This window comes from Pongo pygmaeus, chromosome 7 (assembly GCF_028885625.2).
Source record: "Pongo pygmaeus isolate AG05252 chromosome 7, NHGRI_mPonPyg2-v2.0_pri, whole genome shotgun sequence".
In the NCBI taxonomy this organism is placed as follows: Eukaryota; Metazoa; Chordata; class Mammalia; order Primates; family Hominidae; genus Pongo; species Pongo pygmaeus.
This window is the reverse complement of record NC_072380.2, coordinates 81,703,789-81,722,924: the sequence shown is the minus strand read 5'-3', so window position 1 is coordinate 81,722,924 and position 19,136 is coordinate 81,703,789. Positions and strand designations below refer to the sequence as shown.

Here is a 19,136-nt window from a genome sequence, read left to right as displayed (position 1 = left end):
GAGGCTGAGGCAGGAGAATCTCTTGAACCAGAGAGGTGGAAGGTGCAGTGAGCCAAGATCGCACCACTGCACTCCAGCCTGGGTAACAGAGCGAGACTCTATCTCAAAAAACCACCACTAACAACAAAAAACAAAAAACAAACCCAAAGCTGTTTTGAGGAACAACCACCATATATACATAGCACTTAAAATGCCTAGAACAGAGGCACTTGAATTTCCTCCATGAGCCAATAAACAAGTAACTCTCATGTAATTATTTGGGTTGGAAAAAATCCATAGTATTCCAAAACAAACCCTTCAGGTATGACCTGTCATCCTTAAGATAAACTTTCAATATAAACTTTCTCCTGACTACCGAAGTAAATGGTTCCTGAACCAAATGGTCCCATTTTTTTTTTTTTTTTTTTTTGGCCTGAAAGAGTTCTTCATAACTAAAAGTAAACCACAGTCATAAGGGAAGTGGGGAGGGACTTCAGCCCATGTTTCTTATTCTTCATGCAGCATGTTGCGTTACAAACAGGATTAGATTAAGGGGTTGAGGAGGAGGAGAGAGGGGCTACTAAATCCCCTCAAAAAGAGTTTTTCGCCCATGGGGGTAGTTCGAGGTCAGAGAAATACAGAAAGTTGGTCGTGAAAGGCCCCTAACCATTTACTGATACGTGCCCTGAAAAAGAATATAGCTATAACAGATTACAAAGGGTTTCTTTATAATACCTAAACATCCTCTACTTATTGCCTTTGATGTTGGGTTGGGTTAATTTAAAAATAAATCTGGTTGACTTTTTTAAAACCACAAAACCTCAACACAAATAAAAATTACAATAGGGAACTGAAATGCAGGCTCACAGTGGGGAAATTATATCTTCCACCAGTTACCTTGATGTGCTTGGCATAGCTCCACCCCACTTGGAGGAACAGGGAAGCTTGCAGCAAATTACAAGCCTCAAATTGGACTCCCAGATTTACAGAATGACATATGTTAAATCTGGCTTATATTAAAAGGGAAAGTTCAGGGACTGTTGTCAAAGCTGTCCTCTCCTGCCCCCCTCCCTTATTTTTCTTGATTTCTCTATATGGGAGATGACCCCCAGCTCTGGGGATGAGGTCCCAGGTGGGATCTCAGCAGGCAGCAGGGACAGAGTGTGCATGTGCCTTTTAAAGGAAGACAGACTGCCACTGCTTCCCACAGAACAGCAGCTGTTCAGGGACCTGCAGGTGGAAGGTCGGGGGTCACTGGAATTGACAATGTTGTTGAAAAGTGATCTTTTGCCAAAGGCCTGTGGTTGCCCCCTGCTGAGGTCTGCCAAATTCCTCGAAGATGCGGCCTTCTGTTCCCCAGTGATAATTAAAGCTTGCTTCCCTAACTAAGGATTGCCTTCGAATTATTCAAACAGGGCCTGGAGCTGTCAGCTGGAACACAAGCCACTGATAAAAGGAGGTAACTGTTTTTGGGAGAAATGGAAAACCACATATTGAGTTATTCCAGAATGTTTTGGAATTAGACTCAAATATTCATCCCAGCTCTGTTCCTTAATATTATGTGATCTTGGACAACTTTTTGTCTAAGTCTCAGTTTCCTCATCTATATAATGGGGATAACAACTTTAAAGAGTTCTTGTAAGGGTTAAGAGATTTCTGTGGCTCTAGAGAGCAAATTCTGGGGCCATATCATACCCATTCTCACAGGTAGCTGGAAAAGAGCTTATCCCTTAATAGCTCATTTGATTGTTGCAGCAACTCTGAGGACTCAGCAGGGCACATTAGTCCCATGTTACAAATGAGGAAGTAAAGTGCACAGAGGTGGCTCAGAAATAATGCACCGGGATAGCTCTCCATCAGTGCCCCTCCTGCAACACCACACTGGCTACAGTCTTGAGCGAGAGGCCCCACAAAGTACCTCAAAAATCCCACTCATTAAAAGGAAAATTGATATATCCCTTTCTTCCTATCAAAAGTAAGTCCTAAAATCTTAGCTTTCACCCTGATTTAAAATACCAGCTGCTTCTGCTTCCCAATCAGGTATCTTCCCATCAGTTGCTGGGTCTACTTTTGTTGCAAATACAGAATAAAGTCTGTCCCTTTTAGGCACACTGGATGCATCCATGAAAAGGTAGGTAACACAATACTGGTTATTTGCTTTAAAATTGAGAGGACAAAAGACCAGACTATCATTTTCAAATTTCTGTTGCTTTCTTAAAAAAAACATTCTGTGTTGGAGGTAGAGTCACATGTGCCTAACCTGGGAAGACCTTTCTGTTGCCTGTTAGATAAGGGCTTCACCTGGTACTGCACACTCCAGACCTTATACCCCCAAGAAAACATCCCTGTAATCCTCCACAGACTATTTCCATATATAAAAGTTTAGCTTTTCCCAGCGAGGCCTCCCTGCCTATTGTTTTCCTGTGGTCACTGCTCGTTTGGATTTATTGCTCAGTACGCTGGATCATGGATACTTGAGTCCACTGTACTTGTAAGCTCAACCTTCACCATCATGCCAATTCTCCTGAGTGTTTGATTTTCTTTTCAGTATTGCTTACTGACACGACAGAAATAAGAATTCTGAAAATCAATAATGTTACCTTTCTTTTTGACAGGTGGGTATTTCAGGAGAATAATTCTTACTAGCAAAGAAAAGAGTTTCAAGAGATGCATGTGTTGTATATTAAATCTATACCTGGGGAATTGCAAAGAACTTAGGAGTTCATTTTTAATGCCAATGGCCTTTGGTGTCGCTTCAGTGAAAATTAATATATTTCTAGTGTTTTGTATCTAACATGTGTTTTCTTCATTTATTTAGTCTCAAACAAAAAACCCTAATGATCTAACCCTTAAAAGTTACTGGTAGCAGAACCATCATTCTCTGAGAAATGAAATAAGACTTCAATTCCCAGAATAGGCCAGTGATACAGATTTAAGGTACACATTCAAAGCATTACATTGGAAATTCTACACTTAATCTCTCAAGCTGCACCATCTCAGTTTTCGCTAAAACTGAACTTACTTAACGGACTTTGTGGAGATATTCCCCACCTAAGTTCAAATATCTGTAGATAGGTAACATTTGAACATACGCAGGATAATACCAAATGATCTTGATTAGAGGTATATAAGAAAAATAATTCAGAGTCTTTTAATGAAGTTATAAACACCAGTTAGAATTGTGCAAATGGATAGAATTGTTTATAGCTCTAATCTGAATTGTGACTGTGATGTGAACTGAGTAAGTCTGGTGGAGTGAGAAGATCACCTGGGGCCAAGAGAATTGAGTTTCAGCTCTATTTTTGTCCCTAAATATTCACGTGACCTTCACAAAACCATTTGGGCCTTCATTTAAAAAATATAGACTTTGGGTCTTTGTTTTTTAATCTAAAAAACTATGGAATTATAGTATCTCTAGGTGTCTTTTAAATTCATAAAACCGACTGTTTAAATATCTTGATACTATTTTTAAAATATTTTCATGTTAGCTATTTAGTGAGGTGAACATATTTGTTCATTTGCTAAGCAACAATGAATTGTGCAACTACTTTGTCCGAAGGCGTGTTCACCAGGCACTGGGAGGTAAAGAGATGAAACATTTTTGTCCCTGTCTTCAGGACAAAGCTACCTGCAAAATTCCAGGGCATCATTCACATGATATTTTATTTGAGTGCCCCCTGGAGTTGTACAACTCGACTTCAGGGATCTAAGTAAATAAGCAACACCAATGCTGACAGTATAATAGTAAATGATCTGCCCAGAGAAGAACAAGGTAGAAACAGAGAAAAGGGAGCAATGAGTTCTGCCCAAATCAGATTTTTTTTTTTTGTAGAATTTAAACTTTTCTCATCTTCAAAAGCACGTCCTTTCACGTATTTGTGGAAAGAGGTACGAATGTGCAAATTCTTTTAAGGCAAGACATTTCTTTCCAGCTTTAGATAACAAAGGTGTTTCAAAATCCTTGTCCTGTGGCTTACACAGAGGGAGTTTTTCCTTTGACATCCTGTGTTTATTCAAAAGCTCTACCCTCACAACAACTTTTGCAAATTAGTGCACGTGGACTGTTTTACCAAGCGTTTAGATTTCACTTGAACTTGTGTATTTGTGTGTGTGTGAGTGTACATGCACACACACACAGTCACACACATTTACAGGTATGGGAAGAAAGAACTGTTAAATTGGAATAACAGGCCGGGTGTGCTGGCTCATGCCTGTAATCCCAGCACTTTGGGAGCCTGAGGCAGGAGCATCACCTAAGGTCAGGAGTTCAAGACCAGCCTGACCAACATGGAGAAAACCCGTTTCCACTAAAAATACAAAATTAGCCGAGCGTGGTGGCACATGCCTGTAATTCCAGCTACTCGGGAGGCTGAGGCAGGAGAATGGTTGGAACCCGGGAGGCAGAGGTTGTGGTGAGCCGAGATTGTGCCATTGCACTCCAGCCTGGGCAACAAGAGTGAAACTCCATCTCAAAAAAAAAAAAATTGGAATAACAACAACAAATTTTTAAAGTTGACAGGGGCATAGTTCATAGAAGGGTGATAAGGAGGTCCCTTAGTTTCCTATAGAATCACCAGGGATGTAAATGGCATCTCATTCCCTGTCACGGCTTTTGTCCACAGGTGTATATCATGACATCACTGAGGCGAGGAGAGAGAAGTACCTTAAAGCAGGGGTGAAGGAATTGCATCCCTATGGAGATTCTGGGGAAATAAGTTACTGAAAAGTATAGTAGAGTCTTAGCCAGAGCACAAGGCTTTCTAATAATAGGATTATTATGTGTGTTATTATGACAGAGGCTTTCTCAAATTTCTCAGTGGCCATAAGTAGCTGAGTTACAGTTTGATTAAACTATTTTCCCTGTCAACAAGTGGTCGATAATCCCCTTTCACTCTTCCTTGGTAAGCATAAGCTCTACCATCAGTTTGTAAAGCTAACAGGCCAATAGCGAACTGGCTTCCTCTCTTTGTTGGGAACGGCAAACACCTTGGAAAGATGATATATTCACCCCAGTCTGAGAGGTTCAGGTAGTTATAACCTGATGCCAGATGAAAGCGATCCGGATGATGCCTGACCACCAAGGAAGAAGACCGAAAGGAAAGTGTTCACGTTACTTGCATCCCTGCAACTGGGGAGAACCTATGGTTTCTTGCTCAGTGTTTGAAGGGCCTGCCAAATACTTCTGCAAAGTACTTAACTTCTTGCATCCCTTTGCCTGAATGTATTGCTAATGTTTTCGCTAAGGAAGCTGGTCACTGAGTAGTTCCATGCACTACCATCGGCAGCTTGTCTTCAATTTATCTCACTCCTTTTGTCTGAAGACTGAACTCTGAACCTGTGCACACACTCACTCCTTCCAGCCCCTTCCTCCAGCAGCAGCCAGGGAGACCTTCACAACAAAGATGCCGGGAATTCAAGGCTTTCGGGGCCTGCAGGAGACCACATTCTAGGTGCACAAAACCCAAGGATTAGCAGCAAAGAGAAGCTGAATCCTTCAACTAACTACATGAATTTTCATTTCCTGTGGCTAAGGGAGTTCTCCAAACTGGCACTTATCCATAGCACATACTTGCACCTGGAAAAGATAACACAGTCCAGGTTGGTCCTTACCCTGTCTGTTCCATTGGAATGACCAGGTGCGAGAGGCTTATCACAATGGGAGTCTTAGCTTGTCAAGAGGTCTGTCATGTCACAATGGACAAGCATCAAGTTGTCATTTCTCTCACTGCTTCCCCTAAACCTTAAGTTGAGCCATATGAAATTGCCTTTTTGTAGGTCCAGAATGATAGAATATTGGTAGTTTCTTAATAAAAAAGATCAATAAGAATTGACACTTGTGAAGTGGCTTGTATGTCCCAGGCTCTATGTGGGGACTTTACCTACACTCTGCCTCTCTTAATTTCTCTTCATGACATCACATCAAGGTGTTAGTATTATCTCCATTTTACAGATGAGACAGTGGAGGTTTCCAGAGATTAAAGAAAGCACCCCTAGACTTAGTGAGGGCAGCTGAGGCAGGAAACCAGACTTGTTAGCCTGTAAGGCCACCCTCTGCCCTGTGTAGATTTTACTTTATAGAATCACTAATAAGGGCAATAGATGGTTCATTTGAACTAAAAAGGAACTACTGAATCTATTTGCATGTGGAAATGTCTGAGCCACCTCCTATTTTGTTACTACCCGACCTCCAGTTACTCTCTGCTTGCAGTTACATACAAACTCACTGACACCCTCAATATTCTGCAACAGTTTCCCTCTGCAGAATTGTTCCTTAGTGCTGCTTTCTTTGTAGCCCATTCTCCAATTTCTAGGACACATCTTAGATGGCCTCCCTTATACAGTGACCATGTGTCCTTGCCATATTCTCTTCCTGAAACCCAATCTCTATACAATCATCTGCTGAAATTTTACCCATCTTTTGAGGCCCACTTTGAAACCTTGGTCCATGAAGTTTTCCTGGTTTCCTTCAAAGATATGAAGGCTTCTCCCTCCCCACTCCACAGCCCTGCGAACGTCTGCTCTGTGCTTGTCACTTCTGGCCCTATTGGTGATAATGCCATTGGGACACTTGCCCATCCTGCCCCTAGAGCAGAGGTTGGGGCAAAGTCACTTTATCAAGGATAAGATAGTATTTCCAGGCTGTATGGTATCTGACACAACTACTCGACTTGGCTATTGTATTGTGAAAGCAGCCACAGACAATACATAAATGAATGAGCATGGCTGTGTGTCAACAAAATTTTATTAACAAAAACTGGTGGCAAGCTAGGTTTGGACTGTGGGTACCAGTGTGCCAACCCCGGGTACCAGTGTGCCAACCCCTGTCTTAGCTTATCAGTCCTTAAATGTTAGCAACTGTGTCTTCCTCACGCCTATCTGTATCCCTGCTGGGCTGCATAGTATCACATGTGGCACTGATAAATATTGGTGGAATGAAATAGAATTTTTAATTACTGGAATCAGAGATGTTTTTCTTTTTTTTTTCTTTTTTTTTTTTTTTAGACAGAGTCTTGCTTTGTCGCGGAGGCTGGAGTGCAGTGGTGCAATCTCGGCTCACTGCAAGCTCCGCCTCCCAGGTTCATGCCATTCTCCTGCCTCAGCCTCCCGAGTAGCTGGGACTACAGGCACCCACCACCACGCCCGGCTAATTTTTTTTTTTTTTTTTTTGTATTTTTAGTAGAGACAGTGTTTCACTGTGTTAGCCAAGATGGTCTTGATCTCTTGACCTCGTGATCCACCCGCCTCAGCCTCCCAAAGTGCTGGGATTACAGGCGTGAGCCACCACGCCCGGCCAGCACAGAGATGTTTTTCAAAAAGCTATTGCTGAGACCCTGAGAACTCTGCAGACCCCTCCCCTCATGCAATATTGAATCCATGCAACTGAGCTCTTAGAACCTCTTGACCTGAGGCTGATTTTCCTGCAGGCTTAGGACCTTGCCTCAAAGCTTCAAAGGCAGGCTGACTTTTAAGGAGCCATAAAACACTCTGTTTTGTCAAGCCCTTCTCCTCCAGCTTGGGGGAACATCTGTAAAGTTTACAGTTATAGGAAGTCACCTTAGGCTGGGTTTCTGCTAACGCAATAAAGAAAGGTAAAGTGATTTCTGATTCAACAGAAATGGGAACAGAGGGGTTCAGGGGTATTGAAAAAGCCTGCAGGACTTTTTCCTTTCATTGAATCAGTTGGCTACTAAATTTGTAAGTGAGCTATAATGGAGAGCCACTTGTCACACATGGGCTTCATTCATGAATTTACTCGCAGAGTTGTATATAGTGGAAGATCTTCAGAAGCTTAAATATCCACCCATGGAGTTGACTCCAAAACATAATGGCTTATCCCAGCTATATTCCCAGGTGCTGGGGCAACCTTCATGATTTTTTGACGATATTTTGTGCATTAAAACACTTCCATCCTCTGAGTTACTGGGCATGCTCAGTAGGTAACCCACCCTGGCTTCATATTGTTAGTTCTTGTCCTGAGTCAGCTCTGGCCTCCTTCTTTCTGGTCTAAGTCACGTGATATCATAGAGATGATCTGTGTACCACTGACCAAGAGTCATAAGTCAATTAGTTACATTAAGGTACAAATAAAAATATTTTATAAGGCTGGGTGCGGTGGCTCATGCCTATAATCCCAGCACTTTGGGAGGCAGAGGTGGGTGGATCACTTGAGGTCAGGGGAGTTTGAGACCAGCCTGGCCAACATGGTGGCACTGAGTCTCTACTAAAAATACAAAAAATTAGCCAGGTGTGGTGGCGTGTGCCTGTAGTCCCAGCTCCTCAGAAGCCTGAGGTGGGAGAATTGTTTGAACCCAGGAGGCGGAGGTTGCAGTGAGCCGAGATTGCACCACTGCACTCCAGCCCGGGTTACAGAGCAAGACTCTGTCTCAAAAAAAAAAAAAAAGAACATTTTATAAAAACTTCTCTAGGGATGTATAGTGACCAGCAACTAGAGAGCCTGCATCGTTACTTATCAATTTTCATAAGGTTCTTTCTGCCTGGAATCTTGGCTAATAACCAGTGTGGATGAAAAGAGATGATATTTAAGTACAAATAGATTAAGAACCAATTTTGGAGGTTTCACAATATAGGAAACAGACACCAATTTTCTGTTCCCTGTCTCCCTAATGGTCAGGCTTTCAGCAGACACAGCCAACTCCACTGCTCTGTGTGGAAGACTGAATATTGATGGCAAAGCTTAGGAAGAAATGGTGTCAACTGAGTGAACAACAAAATCATGTTGTTTGCTGCCAAAGCATCCAGATTTTTCCACCTTTGGCTGGTGAGAATTGTGGGCACATGACAGCATTTTGTTCTGTCTCATCCCCCCATGCCATCAGCCCTCTCCCTTGTGCCTTCCCACCCCCCATCTCCAAGACTCCTGCCTCTTTAAAAAAAAAAAATCAGGTTATTTTAAAGCTGTGACCTGAGAAGCCCTCTTGGGCAGGCCACTCAAGCTGCCTTCTGCGGGAATTCTAATTGCACATCTGCGGCAAAGCTGCTACGGTATTCGCCTGGAAAATAAATCCGTGTTTTTATAACCAGACCAGAGGTCCCCACTGTGCATCTATGAAAAGCATACTATTTGATCATCATTATTATTAGATCAGACACACGAATATTATTTAAGACAACGAAAGGAAACTCTCGTAAAACTTGCCCCCATTCACTCTATGTGCATCTCTTCCTTTCTATTTAGCTACTTGTAAATGCTGGAAATTTGATTCCTTCTCAAACCACCCAGATAAGGCGCTTTCTTTCAGGCTCAGTGGCTCTGCCTGTTCCGTGGTCTGCTCTTAAGTTATCCTTTCATGAAGAAAGCCTTGTGGATACGCAGGATGGAAGGAAACGGGGTAAAGGAGAGGAGTGGGGTGAGGAGAAAAGGGAAAGGCATTTTCGGCAGGTTGCAGAGTTGAGTTTGTTACTTACATGTGTTGAGAAGCATTGGGGTACAGTTTAGAAAACTGTGGGGCTGAGTCCTCGGGGCCGTGGGGCGCAGCATGGCTGATCACCATCATAACGGGCCTATGGGGATACATTCTCTTAGACATTTTGAAGTAATTAATGCTCTCGTTAGTGATTAAGTCTGTGAAGTAGTCCTGAAACATACATTTGATACAAAACAAAAATTACAAAAGGTGACATTCATCAGATCACATTTGAGTAACTGCTTTCCTCAGAAGCAATTCACTGCACGAAGTGGTAAGGTCTACAGCAGGAAGGAAGGCTGCACCTCCCAAGGCAGCTGAACATTTTCGATAACCCTGGAGAAAATCAGCTGCCAGTTGTTTTCTAGGGTTGCTAGCTTGGTAACATGCGAAAAATGGATTTTAAGTAATACACAACTTAGCAATGGGGAAAAAAAAAGTCAAGTCGTGCTTGCCCAAGATAATGATTAATCTGGCGATAAAAGTACTAGAACACATGAAACACCGGATACATATTTCAGTCTCAGGTTTCATTGATGTAACTCCTTGGCAAAAAATTTAATTACTTTAAGGGCAGGAAACACCCACACCCACTTCAAATTTACAGTTGCAGAACACACACACACACATACACACACGCACACACACACACGCCCACGAATACACAAACACAAGAAAAGATATTTTCTTCAAATGAAAAATCCACCTGTGGGAATTACAATAATCAGTAATCAAAGCCATGGCCAAAATCCGGGAGCACAGGTAAAAGCTGTAACATTTGATCAGTTAATTTACTTGAAACACTTGAATAGGGAGCAGTTGATTTCCTGCAGATTATACTGTGTTAATTGCACAACTAAAGCAATACAGCTGCTGGGATTAGAGCCTGACTTGCTAATAAAATGACTTAACCCACAGTCAGGGGGGCTGATGCAGGTCTGTAAGAGGGAGGGAGGAAATGGAGTGAAAAGGAAAGAAAAGATGAAAACTTAAACCACCTGCTTCTTTTAAGTGTGTGTCATTGGCTTGGAGCTCCAGTATAAACTTTATTCAGAAAGTGTTTAGGCAATATTTGCAAATGTTGAAGGCTTCCAGGCATGGCTAATCACATGTTGTGGATTTAAGGACCAGAACAGCTGCAAAAGCAGTATCAGAGGGATGGTGTGTGTCACATGTCATTGTTAGGGCAAGTCTACAGGCTATCCCCTTCCTTTTCCAAGGGGGTGTCTGTTTCATTCTTTTCCTCACTAAAAAAAGATATATATTCTTTTCAGACACAGTTGTCTTTGACACTTAATCAGCTGTGATAATGAACAAGTTACGCTGATTTAGTATTTGGAGAGAATCTTGATTACTTTGCTCTCTTTAGGACATCAGAGAAAGAAAGGTTAATAACTTGAACAAGGAACATGAAAAAGCATCCCTACAGACAGCAAAGGAGAGCCGTGACAATTAGTGCACGTGGTCTGCACCATTTGCATGCAATGATTGTATCCACAGCCAGGGATATGACCTAGGATGAGTGGTTGAGCCACTCTCGAATGCTTTTTTCTCATCTTTGCAAATGAGGACATTGGTCAAATTTGCCTCCAAGGTCTCTGCTAACTTTTAACTTTCATGAGTTTGGAAGCCTATTAGGAATGTTTATGAATTCATTTGCATTCATTGTTTTCTGAAGGGTATGAAGGAGCTGAACTTACATCTTATCTCCCACCAAGTCCCTTGTGCTCAAATCAGGCCAAGCATAAAGACAGCAATATGCCAACATTAAATCAAGTTCTCTCCTTCCGATTTCTACCAAGTGATCTAGCCTGTTGGGAGAGGTTGCTAGATGGAGCAGATTCTCGGCTTCTTTTAGATAAATGAGGAAGAGATGGGTATGGCTGGAAGGGAAGGGGATATTTTAGGCAAATTAGCATGCTAAATTCAAAGATATTTTCCCCTTCATTCTTGTGATTTGAAAAAAATTTAAACTTAAGTCAGCTATCACAAAATCTTTGTGAATTTTTAAGTCAAAACTAGAACCCATTGGTCAAAGAACTATGGCACATGTTGATTTCAGTTTCTCTGAACTGATTTGAAAATCCTAGAATTGATAGCATTAGAGACTTTTGTGGACGCTTGCTGTGATAGGGCAGGTGTCCTTGTCACATATACTAAGCTTGGTCAGACAGGAGTAAAAGCAAGGAATGTGGTTTTTCAAACTTTAATTATCATATTTATTTGCTCTTATGCTTGTGCCTAAATCTGAAGCCACAGACAAAATATACTTTTGTCCCAATGAAAAGCAAAACAGTACAAGATGAACATTTGATTATGTGGACAAGTCCTTGGTTGAGTCCAGGGGAAATGGGAGGACAAAAATTATCATAAGACAGAGCAGATAATTCTGATTTTCTTGATGATACTTTCATCAAAGCCTGATTGCCTTTCATCCTAATGAGGGAAATCACTATACAAAGGCAGCGTTCCTTGAGTGTCTTTTCCTTGCCTAGAGTTTAAAATTACCTTAACATTTCTCATGCTAACATTGTGAGAACATAGAAAGCCAATCTTGTGGATAGTTTAACTCACTGAAAATGGCTTTTCCCCATTATGCACAAAGTAAATTGATGCAGTGTAAAAGTGCCTGAAAATTACCTTTGCATAATCAAATCCATGCTTTTCTTTGATGCCATTGCGACAAACAGTGTAATTATAGAAGCGAGAATTCTTGATTAATCCAAGCCATTCTCGCCACCCAGGGGGGATGTAGCTGCCATTATATTCATTGAGGTATTTTCCAAAAAAGGCTGCAGTGGGAAAAAAGAATTATTTTTTTCACGTAAAATGATTAATCATAAATAAATGGATAAGTATAAAATTATGACTTGAAAAAGAGATGGTAAAACAAAAGTTGCCCTAGGTAATAGTGAATGCCAAAATGACATTAGTGTAATACTCCAATCCTTTGGCAAAGTGACATAAACACATTTTTAAAAAATAAATAGAAGTAGTATCCACGTACATGGATTACAGCTCAATGAAACCATCATAATGATCACAGCACTCTGGGTGCATTTATTTCTTATGGTCCTACTGGAGTAAAATCAGGCTATGCTCTTTTGTTAAGTTGATGGAACAATTAGAGAAGTAGCGTGAGATTTGGAATGCAACCACCGGGCAGGTGTTGGAGAACTGAAAGTTCAGTCTTTGGATAAGTTTTCTAACTTACTATTTGAGAATTGTGAATTATAAAAACTCTATTGAAAAGCTTGTTTTTGTTTTTACATATCCAGAAAGTACAAATTTTCCAAACCAGGGAACCATGGTAAACTCCATTTTTATGGGATATGGTCAGGGTTTATGTCACATGTATAGTATGTAATGGGTGTTTATGTTATGTGTATTTTATGAATGTATACATCTATTATTGATAATAAAAATTCTGTCAACATAGAGTTACTATATAGATTACTAATTTTCATACAATTGTAGTATAGTAGAAGTATATGTGTCACAAAGACACCACAGTTCACTAAAAAAGCCACTGGAAGACCTTCATATTTATAACTTTGGCATGTCACTTCCAAGAAAGACCACTGTGCCACAGGGCTGATTGGGTCTTTCTGAGAGGGTGACTAGAAATTTGGTCTTCTGCAAAAGATGACGACAGGAGAGGGGTACCGGAAGAAAAGAAGAAGCTGGGATTCCAAGAACAATATGGGTTCGTTCTTGAAGTGAAAAATACATTACAACCTAGCAGAATGGTAGTCATAAATGTACTGGAATACTTTTGAGAGAGAAAGAGGATGTTATTTGTAATTGCTGTAATTACAGAAAAGCAGGTATAAACAAGCACGATTCTGGGTAAACCTAAATGTTTGGTCACTCTGGCCACACACATAGCTTTCCCTTCAAGTAGAAAGGGCTAGAGAAAACTTTATTTTATATATGTCTGTATAGGTATAAGCATGTGTGCGTGTATGTATATATGTGTGTGTACACACACACACACACACACACCCCTATACATACATATACATATGTAGGCAAGTTTTAGTTTTTCTGATGTTATAAAGCTGTTGCCAGATGCCTTCCATGTCAAAGCCAATTCCTGGCTTCATTAAACAGATTTTATAGGTGCCCTCGCTTACATCCATGATAAAAAAGTACTTCCTGGAAGACTGGCTTGGGATAATAGAAACGAATTCTAGAATTGCAGCACTTTATTGACATTGGTCTTAAAACACACATTCTGAATTTTAAACTTAATGTACATAATTTTGGTGTCTCTATGGGATAGCTATTTAGCTTGCTTTTATCTTTGATATACAACTACAGATGGTCCCTGACCTACGATGGTTCAGTTGAAGATTTTCACATTTACAGTGGTGTAAAATTGGTATGCATTCAGTACAGTACTCAATCAATCCTATGAGATATTCAGTACTTTATTACAAGCCTATTGGCTTTGTGTTCGATGATTTTGCCCAACTGTAGGCTAATATAAGTGTTCTGAGCACATTTAAGTTAGACTGGGCTAAGCTAAGCTCTGGTGTTCGGTAGGTTCAGTATATTAAATGCATTTTTGACTTACCTTATTTTCAACTTATGATGGGTTTATTGGGATGTGACCCCATCGTAAGTCAAGGAGCACCTGTACCTGTAGAATTCCTCCATCTGAATGTTTTACTTGCTTCCTAATGCTGTTGCCTAAAATGGAATTACCAGTTTTCCCTTTCAGCTTTACTCCATTCCTCTGAATGGCATAATCACCCTCCACGAAATGTGCTTGGCCCTCCAGAGCCTCCTCTGCTTCCGCCTGCTCCTGCACTCCCCTTGCTGGGCAGTTGCCACCTCCTATCAGGTCTGCCTTGAAAATAGTGCTCAAATCCCTCCTGCCGTCCCTGGTAACTTGCCACCCCTCACAGATGCTCATGGTTTCACTGACTTTCCCAGCCATGCTGGAGGGTCTTTCCACTCCGATTGCCACTGGTTAATCTTCCCAAGGACCTGCTCTGGTTACTTCACCCTCTTCTCGCAATCTCAGATAACCCTCTTTGCCTGCAGAATCAAGTGTACTCTGCTAGCTTGCCCTCAGAGGCCTACCTTGAGTTTGGACAAAATCCTTCCCTTTCCAACCCCATCTCCTATTTCTCTGTTAATCGTCCCTCTCTCCAGCTAATGTTTCCTCTATTTGCTCTCTGGTTCCCACCTCTCTATTTTTGCTTGTGCAATTCTCTTTATTTGCCTCTTTATATATCAAGGCCAGAACAGATGCCATTTCACTCACAGTCTCTGTCTTAATTCCACAACACTGTCTTTGTGGTTTTAATGTCATCTTCCCTTTCTCCATTGTGGTATAGTCATGTTCATATAGAAGCTGAATGCCCGCTAGACTGTAAGCTTTTTGAGGACAAACATTGCCTCTGCCTTATCTCTGAGGCACTCTCCATCCTTGCACACTGTTCAGGGCTCCATCCTTTTTGTTTCTTGAATTTGGGTTCATGAATCCAGTGTATTCTGGGTACTTTACAAGGTCTAGACTTTAAAAATTTTGTGATTTTGCTTGAATTATCTTTTTTATTTTTTTGAGATGGAGTCTTACCCTGTTTCCCAGGCTAGAATACAGTGGTGTGATCTCGGCTCACTGCAACCTCTGCCTCTTGGGTTCGAGCAATCGATTCTCCTGTCTCAGACTCCCAAGTAGCTGGGACTACAGGCACACACCACTACACCCGGCTAATTTTTTTTTTTTTTAAGTAGAGATGGGGTTTCACCATACTGGTCAGGTTGGTCTCGAACTCCTGACCTCAGATGATCGATCCATCTGCCTAGGCCTTCCAAAGTGCTGGGATTACAGGCATGAGCCGCTGCGCCCAGCCAAATTATCATATTTTTTAAAGCCGATTTGGCCTTCAAAACATTTTCATAGAATAGAGCTTAAGAGTTTCTAAAATTGTTATTTCTTATTACATTATTTTTAAAAGAGTCTAGACTCCAGTCTGAGAAACATGGCAATGTTTGTTTGTTGAATGAATGTTTATTTGTTGACTCTGTGAATGAGTGAACCAATTAGGTCTACAGTCAGCCAAGTGCCCACTGCTTAAGGATTCTGCCAGGAGCACTGAGTACATTGATCAGTGTAGGGCAAAGTGTCAAAGGGTCTCACATCAGGTGACTCAGGATTTCCTTCTGTGCTGACTATGTGTAGTTGGAATTCTTTTAATGAGGAATTCCTGTCTTAGAGACGAACTGACCTTTTCACATGGAACCACAAGATGATTTTCCTTTTCCAACAAAATGCAGCATGACTTGGAGCCACAGGCAGCAGACCAAGGCCACACCCCACTAACGTTCAAAAGGGATTGTTTCCAAAAAGCTTGCACTTAACAGCCTCAGGCCCTGTGCTTTCCTTGGCCTCCTCCTCATCCCTACGGGTTTATCCCACTTTTCTTTCCTTTTTTTTTTCTTCAAAAAGGCAAAAAGCATAGTGATTGAGAATATAAACCCCAGAGCCAGCCTGCTTGCGTTCAAATTCTGGCTCTGCTACTTGCTAGGGTATCCATCTACATGCAAGTTACTTCACTTCTCCCTCCCCCAACTCCCCTTCTGTAAAGCCACTGTGGTGATAATAATAATGGTGGCAGGATTATTTTGAGGATTAAATGCATCAACACATATGTAAAGCACTGAAAACAGTGCCTGGCACAAAACAAGGGCTTGTTAAGTGCTCCTACAAATAATATTGTTTTTAGCATCACCATTATCAGTATCCTTTTGGCCCTGTCTTATTGTAAATGATTTTCCATCCTGCAGTGTAAGGAAATCTCGCACTAGAGTTCTGCACTTGTGCACTTGAAAATATCTCTTCGGAGGTTACATATTTTCTTCCCCACTACTATTTATTTTGTGGCAACAAACTCCTCCATTTGGCTTACATTTTTCTGCTTAATTAGTTTTAATTTTTTTTTCTGCACTTTAAGTTACTTCATTATTGGGGTTTTTTTATTTCCTCTCCCCAAGTCATTCCTGCCCTTTCCTCATTGTTTTACTTTGTAGGATATTTTGTACTGTTTTCTACCCATTGCCATGGCATTCCCCTTTGACTTAATCCTTCCCTTATAAACTATTCCTTCAAGTCTTTTAATAGTCCTTGTTATTTGATTCAGAACTCCCTCCAGGTTTTCGGTGTGTCTGTGTTAACGGAGCGTAAGAAATGTACTCAGTATTCCAGATGTGCGCTAACCCATCACACTCATTCCAAGGCTGATGGAGGCCTCAGGTGTCAGGGTGCAGCACTGTTGGCCTCCAGTTGCTCTGGCCTTTTTGTTGCCTCATGACATTGAGACTCGTTTGTAATCACCTCAGGCCTCTTTGAACATGATGTTTCCTGGTGGCGCTCTGCAATTGATTATCTGGCCTAATTATTTTCCTCCAGATGTATTAAATCTCTTTCTGCCTTCCTAAGGTGAATTTAGCTTTCTTGCCCTTATTGCCATTATGTCTACATGTAGGTTACGTATAGTTCAATGTTTTTCTATCCTTCGGCATTGGCTATTCAATTCAACTCCTACTATCTGAATACATAACTAACGTGCCATTTACCCATCCTCTTTTTTTGGATACCATTAAGCACTTCCCTTCATAGCTGTTTAAGAAGGTGGTGGGGGTTGGGAGGCAGGGAGAAAGATCAGAAGACCTGATTGTAATTATTGTTGGCTTTAGGCCACACTACTTCTGTCTAGGACAACCTGTTCCATAATGCTTAGAAAAATTTCCTGGAACTATCTGAAGCCAAGGAATTTATTTTAAAGCCAGCAATAGTAACTAACCCAAAGATCTGATGCCGCAGAAAAGTCAAATCTTATTTAATGTATCAAAAGATATATTGAGATTTTAATCCATGTAATTGATAGACTTAGGGTGACGGATTTCATGCTAGTAACTATAAATATAAATAATTTTGAACCAAGTTAAAATTATGATTAATGTCAGTTTGTATACAGAAGTCTGGTTTCCCCAACTAGATTGTAAGTCTAGTGAAGACAGGAATCTTACTTTAAATGTCTTCATCCCAATGTCTAGTGTGTTCCAAGCACACTGTGGTTTAATAAATGAATGATATATCTCATGTTTATGTATGTATCAAGAATCTACATTATAATAAAATTAAGAATATTAGTTTGTCTTACTTTAAGTGAACTCTACATTTAAAAAATCTCATATTAGAGAATAAATATACTTGCTACAAGTAACATAAATTTTGTAACGTAAAAAGACAAAAAAATTTTTGAACCAATATTGTATTTACCATTATTTGATATAATTTTTCTTTTTCAGAATTAAGGCCTATGATTTTGATTTATGACAAAAGAATTCTTCACAAAAATATTTATTGCGGATGTCTATTAAATACTGTTCCTTCTACATCAGTGATATGAGGTAGAACTCATGTGATTAAGATTTAACTCATATGTGATTTTATGTACCATGTGTTAGGATTATAATTTGAATACCACAATTGTTAAATGAATCAATATTATAATTACCATGAGTATAATAAAGTTATAACACACTGTAACTTTGGACAAGAAAGAAAACTTAGGACTCATTCTAGGCCAATCTCTGCATCATACAGATTGGAAAACTGGCCAGTCCAAGTCCTCAAAACAAATCAAGGTAGAATGTGATTCCATGATGTTTTCAATCTTGCTTCAGTTTTTTTTTGTTGTTGTTAAATACTTAATGCTATCTCTCAACCATGGATAATTATTTTTACCTTAAAACCTATGCTAGGTTTTATATTAATGTTGCTATCCTCATAATAAATTTAAGTTAATTTTTTTGGAGCTGATTTCAGGCAGGATATTCATTTTTATGATATATAATCCAATCTCATTCCTATTTCATTTGTCAGAATATGAAGTGCAGTCGACATGTTACTGCATTTTCCCCTTCGTGAACATTCAAGCTCTCATAGACTCATATTTTCCATGAGTAAAGTTAGAAAAATTTAGGCTATAGCCAGTCCAAAAATATGCCTCAGTTCTGAAAGAGAAAACTCATGTCATGCAATGGTAAATATAATATTGGATTAATTCAACTCATTTAAATCCATGGATTCTGGATGCCTCCCAAAATAAGCCCCTTAGTAATTTGTTTTCTCTGAGTTATTCTACATAAAACGTACTCTCTAGATGGATATTTATGTATAGTACATATTTCAGTTTCTGTCATTATTTTTCTTAGGTTTGTAGCTAAATGTTCCAAATAATAAATTCATTATTAGGAAATAAATAAAATCTTTACACATTGACTTTCTCCCTACTAGTTTAGTGTCTCATAATTACATTGGTTTAATGTTTTTCCACCAATTCTCTTAATTTTCTAAGATTGCTGCCACTTGTGTGTACTTACTTGTGTATTTTCAAATGGGTTGTTGTCCATGGTTGGATCAATAACTATTGTCATGAAGACATTTTTACTTCCTAATTGTCTGAGATACTGTAATGTTTTCCCATCAAGGATAAATTTAAATTATAGAGATCTCTATCACTGCCACTTCAGTCTTCCCTTTTTTTTTTTTTTTTTTTTTTTTTTTTGTGACAGAATCTTGCTTTGTTGCCCAGGCTGGAGTGCAATGGTGCGATCTGGGCTCACTGCAACCTCTGCCTCCTTGATTCAAGTGATTCTCCTGCCTCAGCCTCCTGAGTAGCTGGGATTACAAGCATGCACCAACACACCTGG

At 40.1% G+C, this 19,136-nt stretch overlaps 1 protein-coding gene across 25 annotated transcripts in view; it reads right to left on the bottom strand.

Moving 5' to 3' along the window:
* Nucleotides 1-19,136, bottom strand: part of SULF1 (sulfatase 1) — a 191,504-nt gene that overhangs the window by 60,215 nt on the left and 112,153 nt on the right. For all 25 annotated transcript variants that reach the window (XR_008504139.2, XM_063668856.1, XM_063668855.1 and 22 more), the window contains 2 exons: nucleotides 12,045-12,196; nucleotides 9,406-9,575 (listed from right to left, as the gene is read on the bottom strand). Coding sequence is in view for 24 of the 25 variants with exons in the window: in XM_063668856.1 (XP_063524926.1) it covers nucleotides 9,406-9,575; nucleotides 12,045-12,196 (322 nt within the window). In the remaining variant the exon portion in view is untranslated. The remainder of the gene's footprint in view (nucleotides 1-9,405; nucleotides 9,576-12,044; nucleotides 12,197-19,136) is intronic.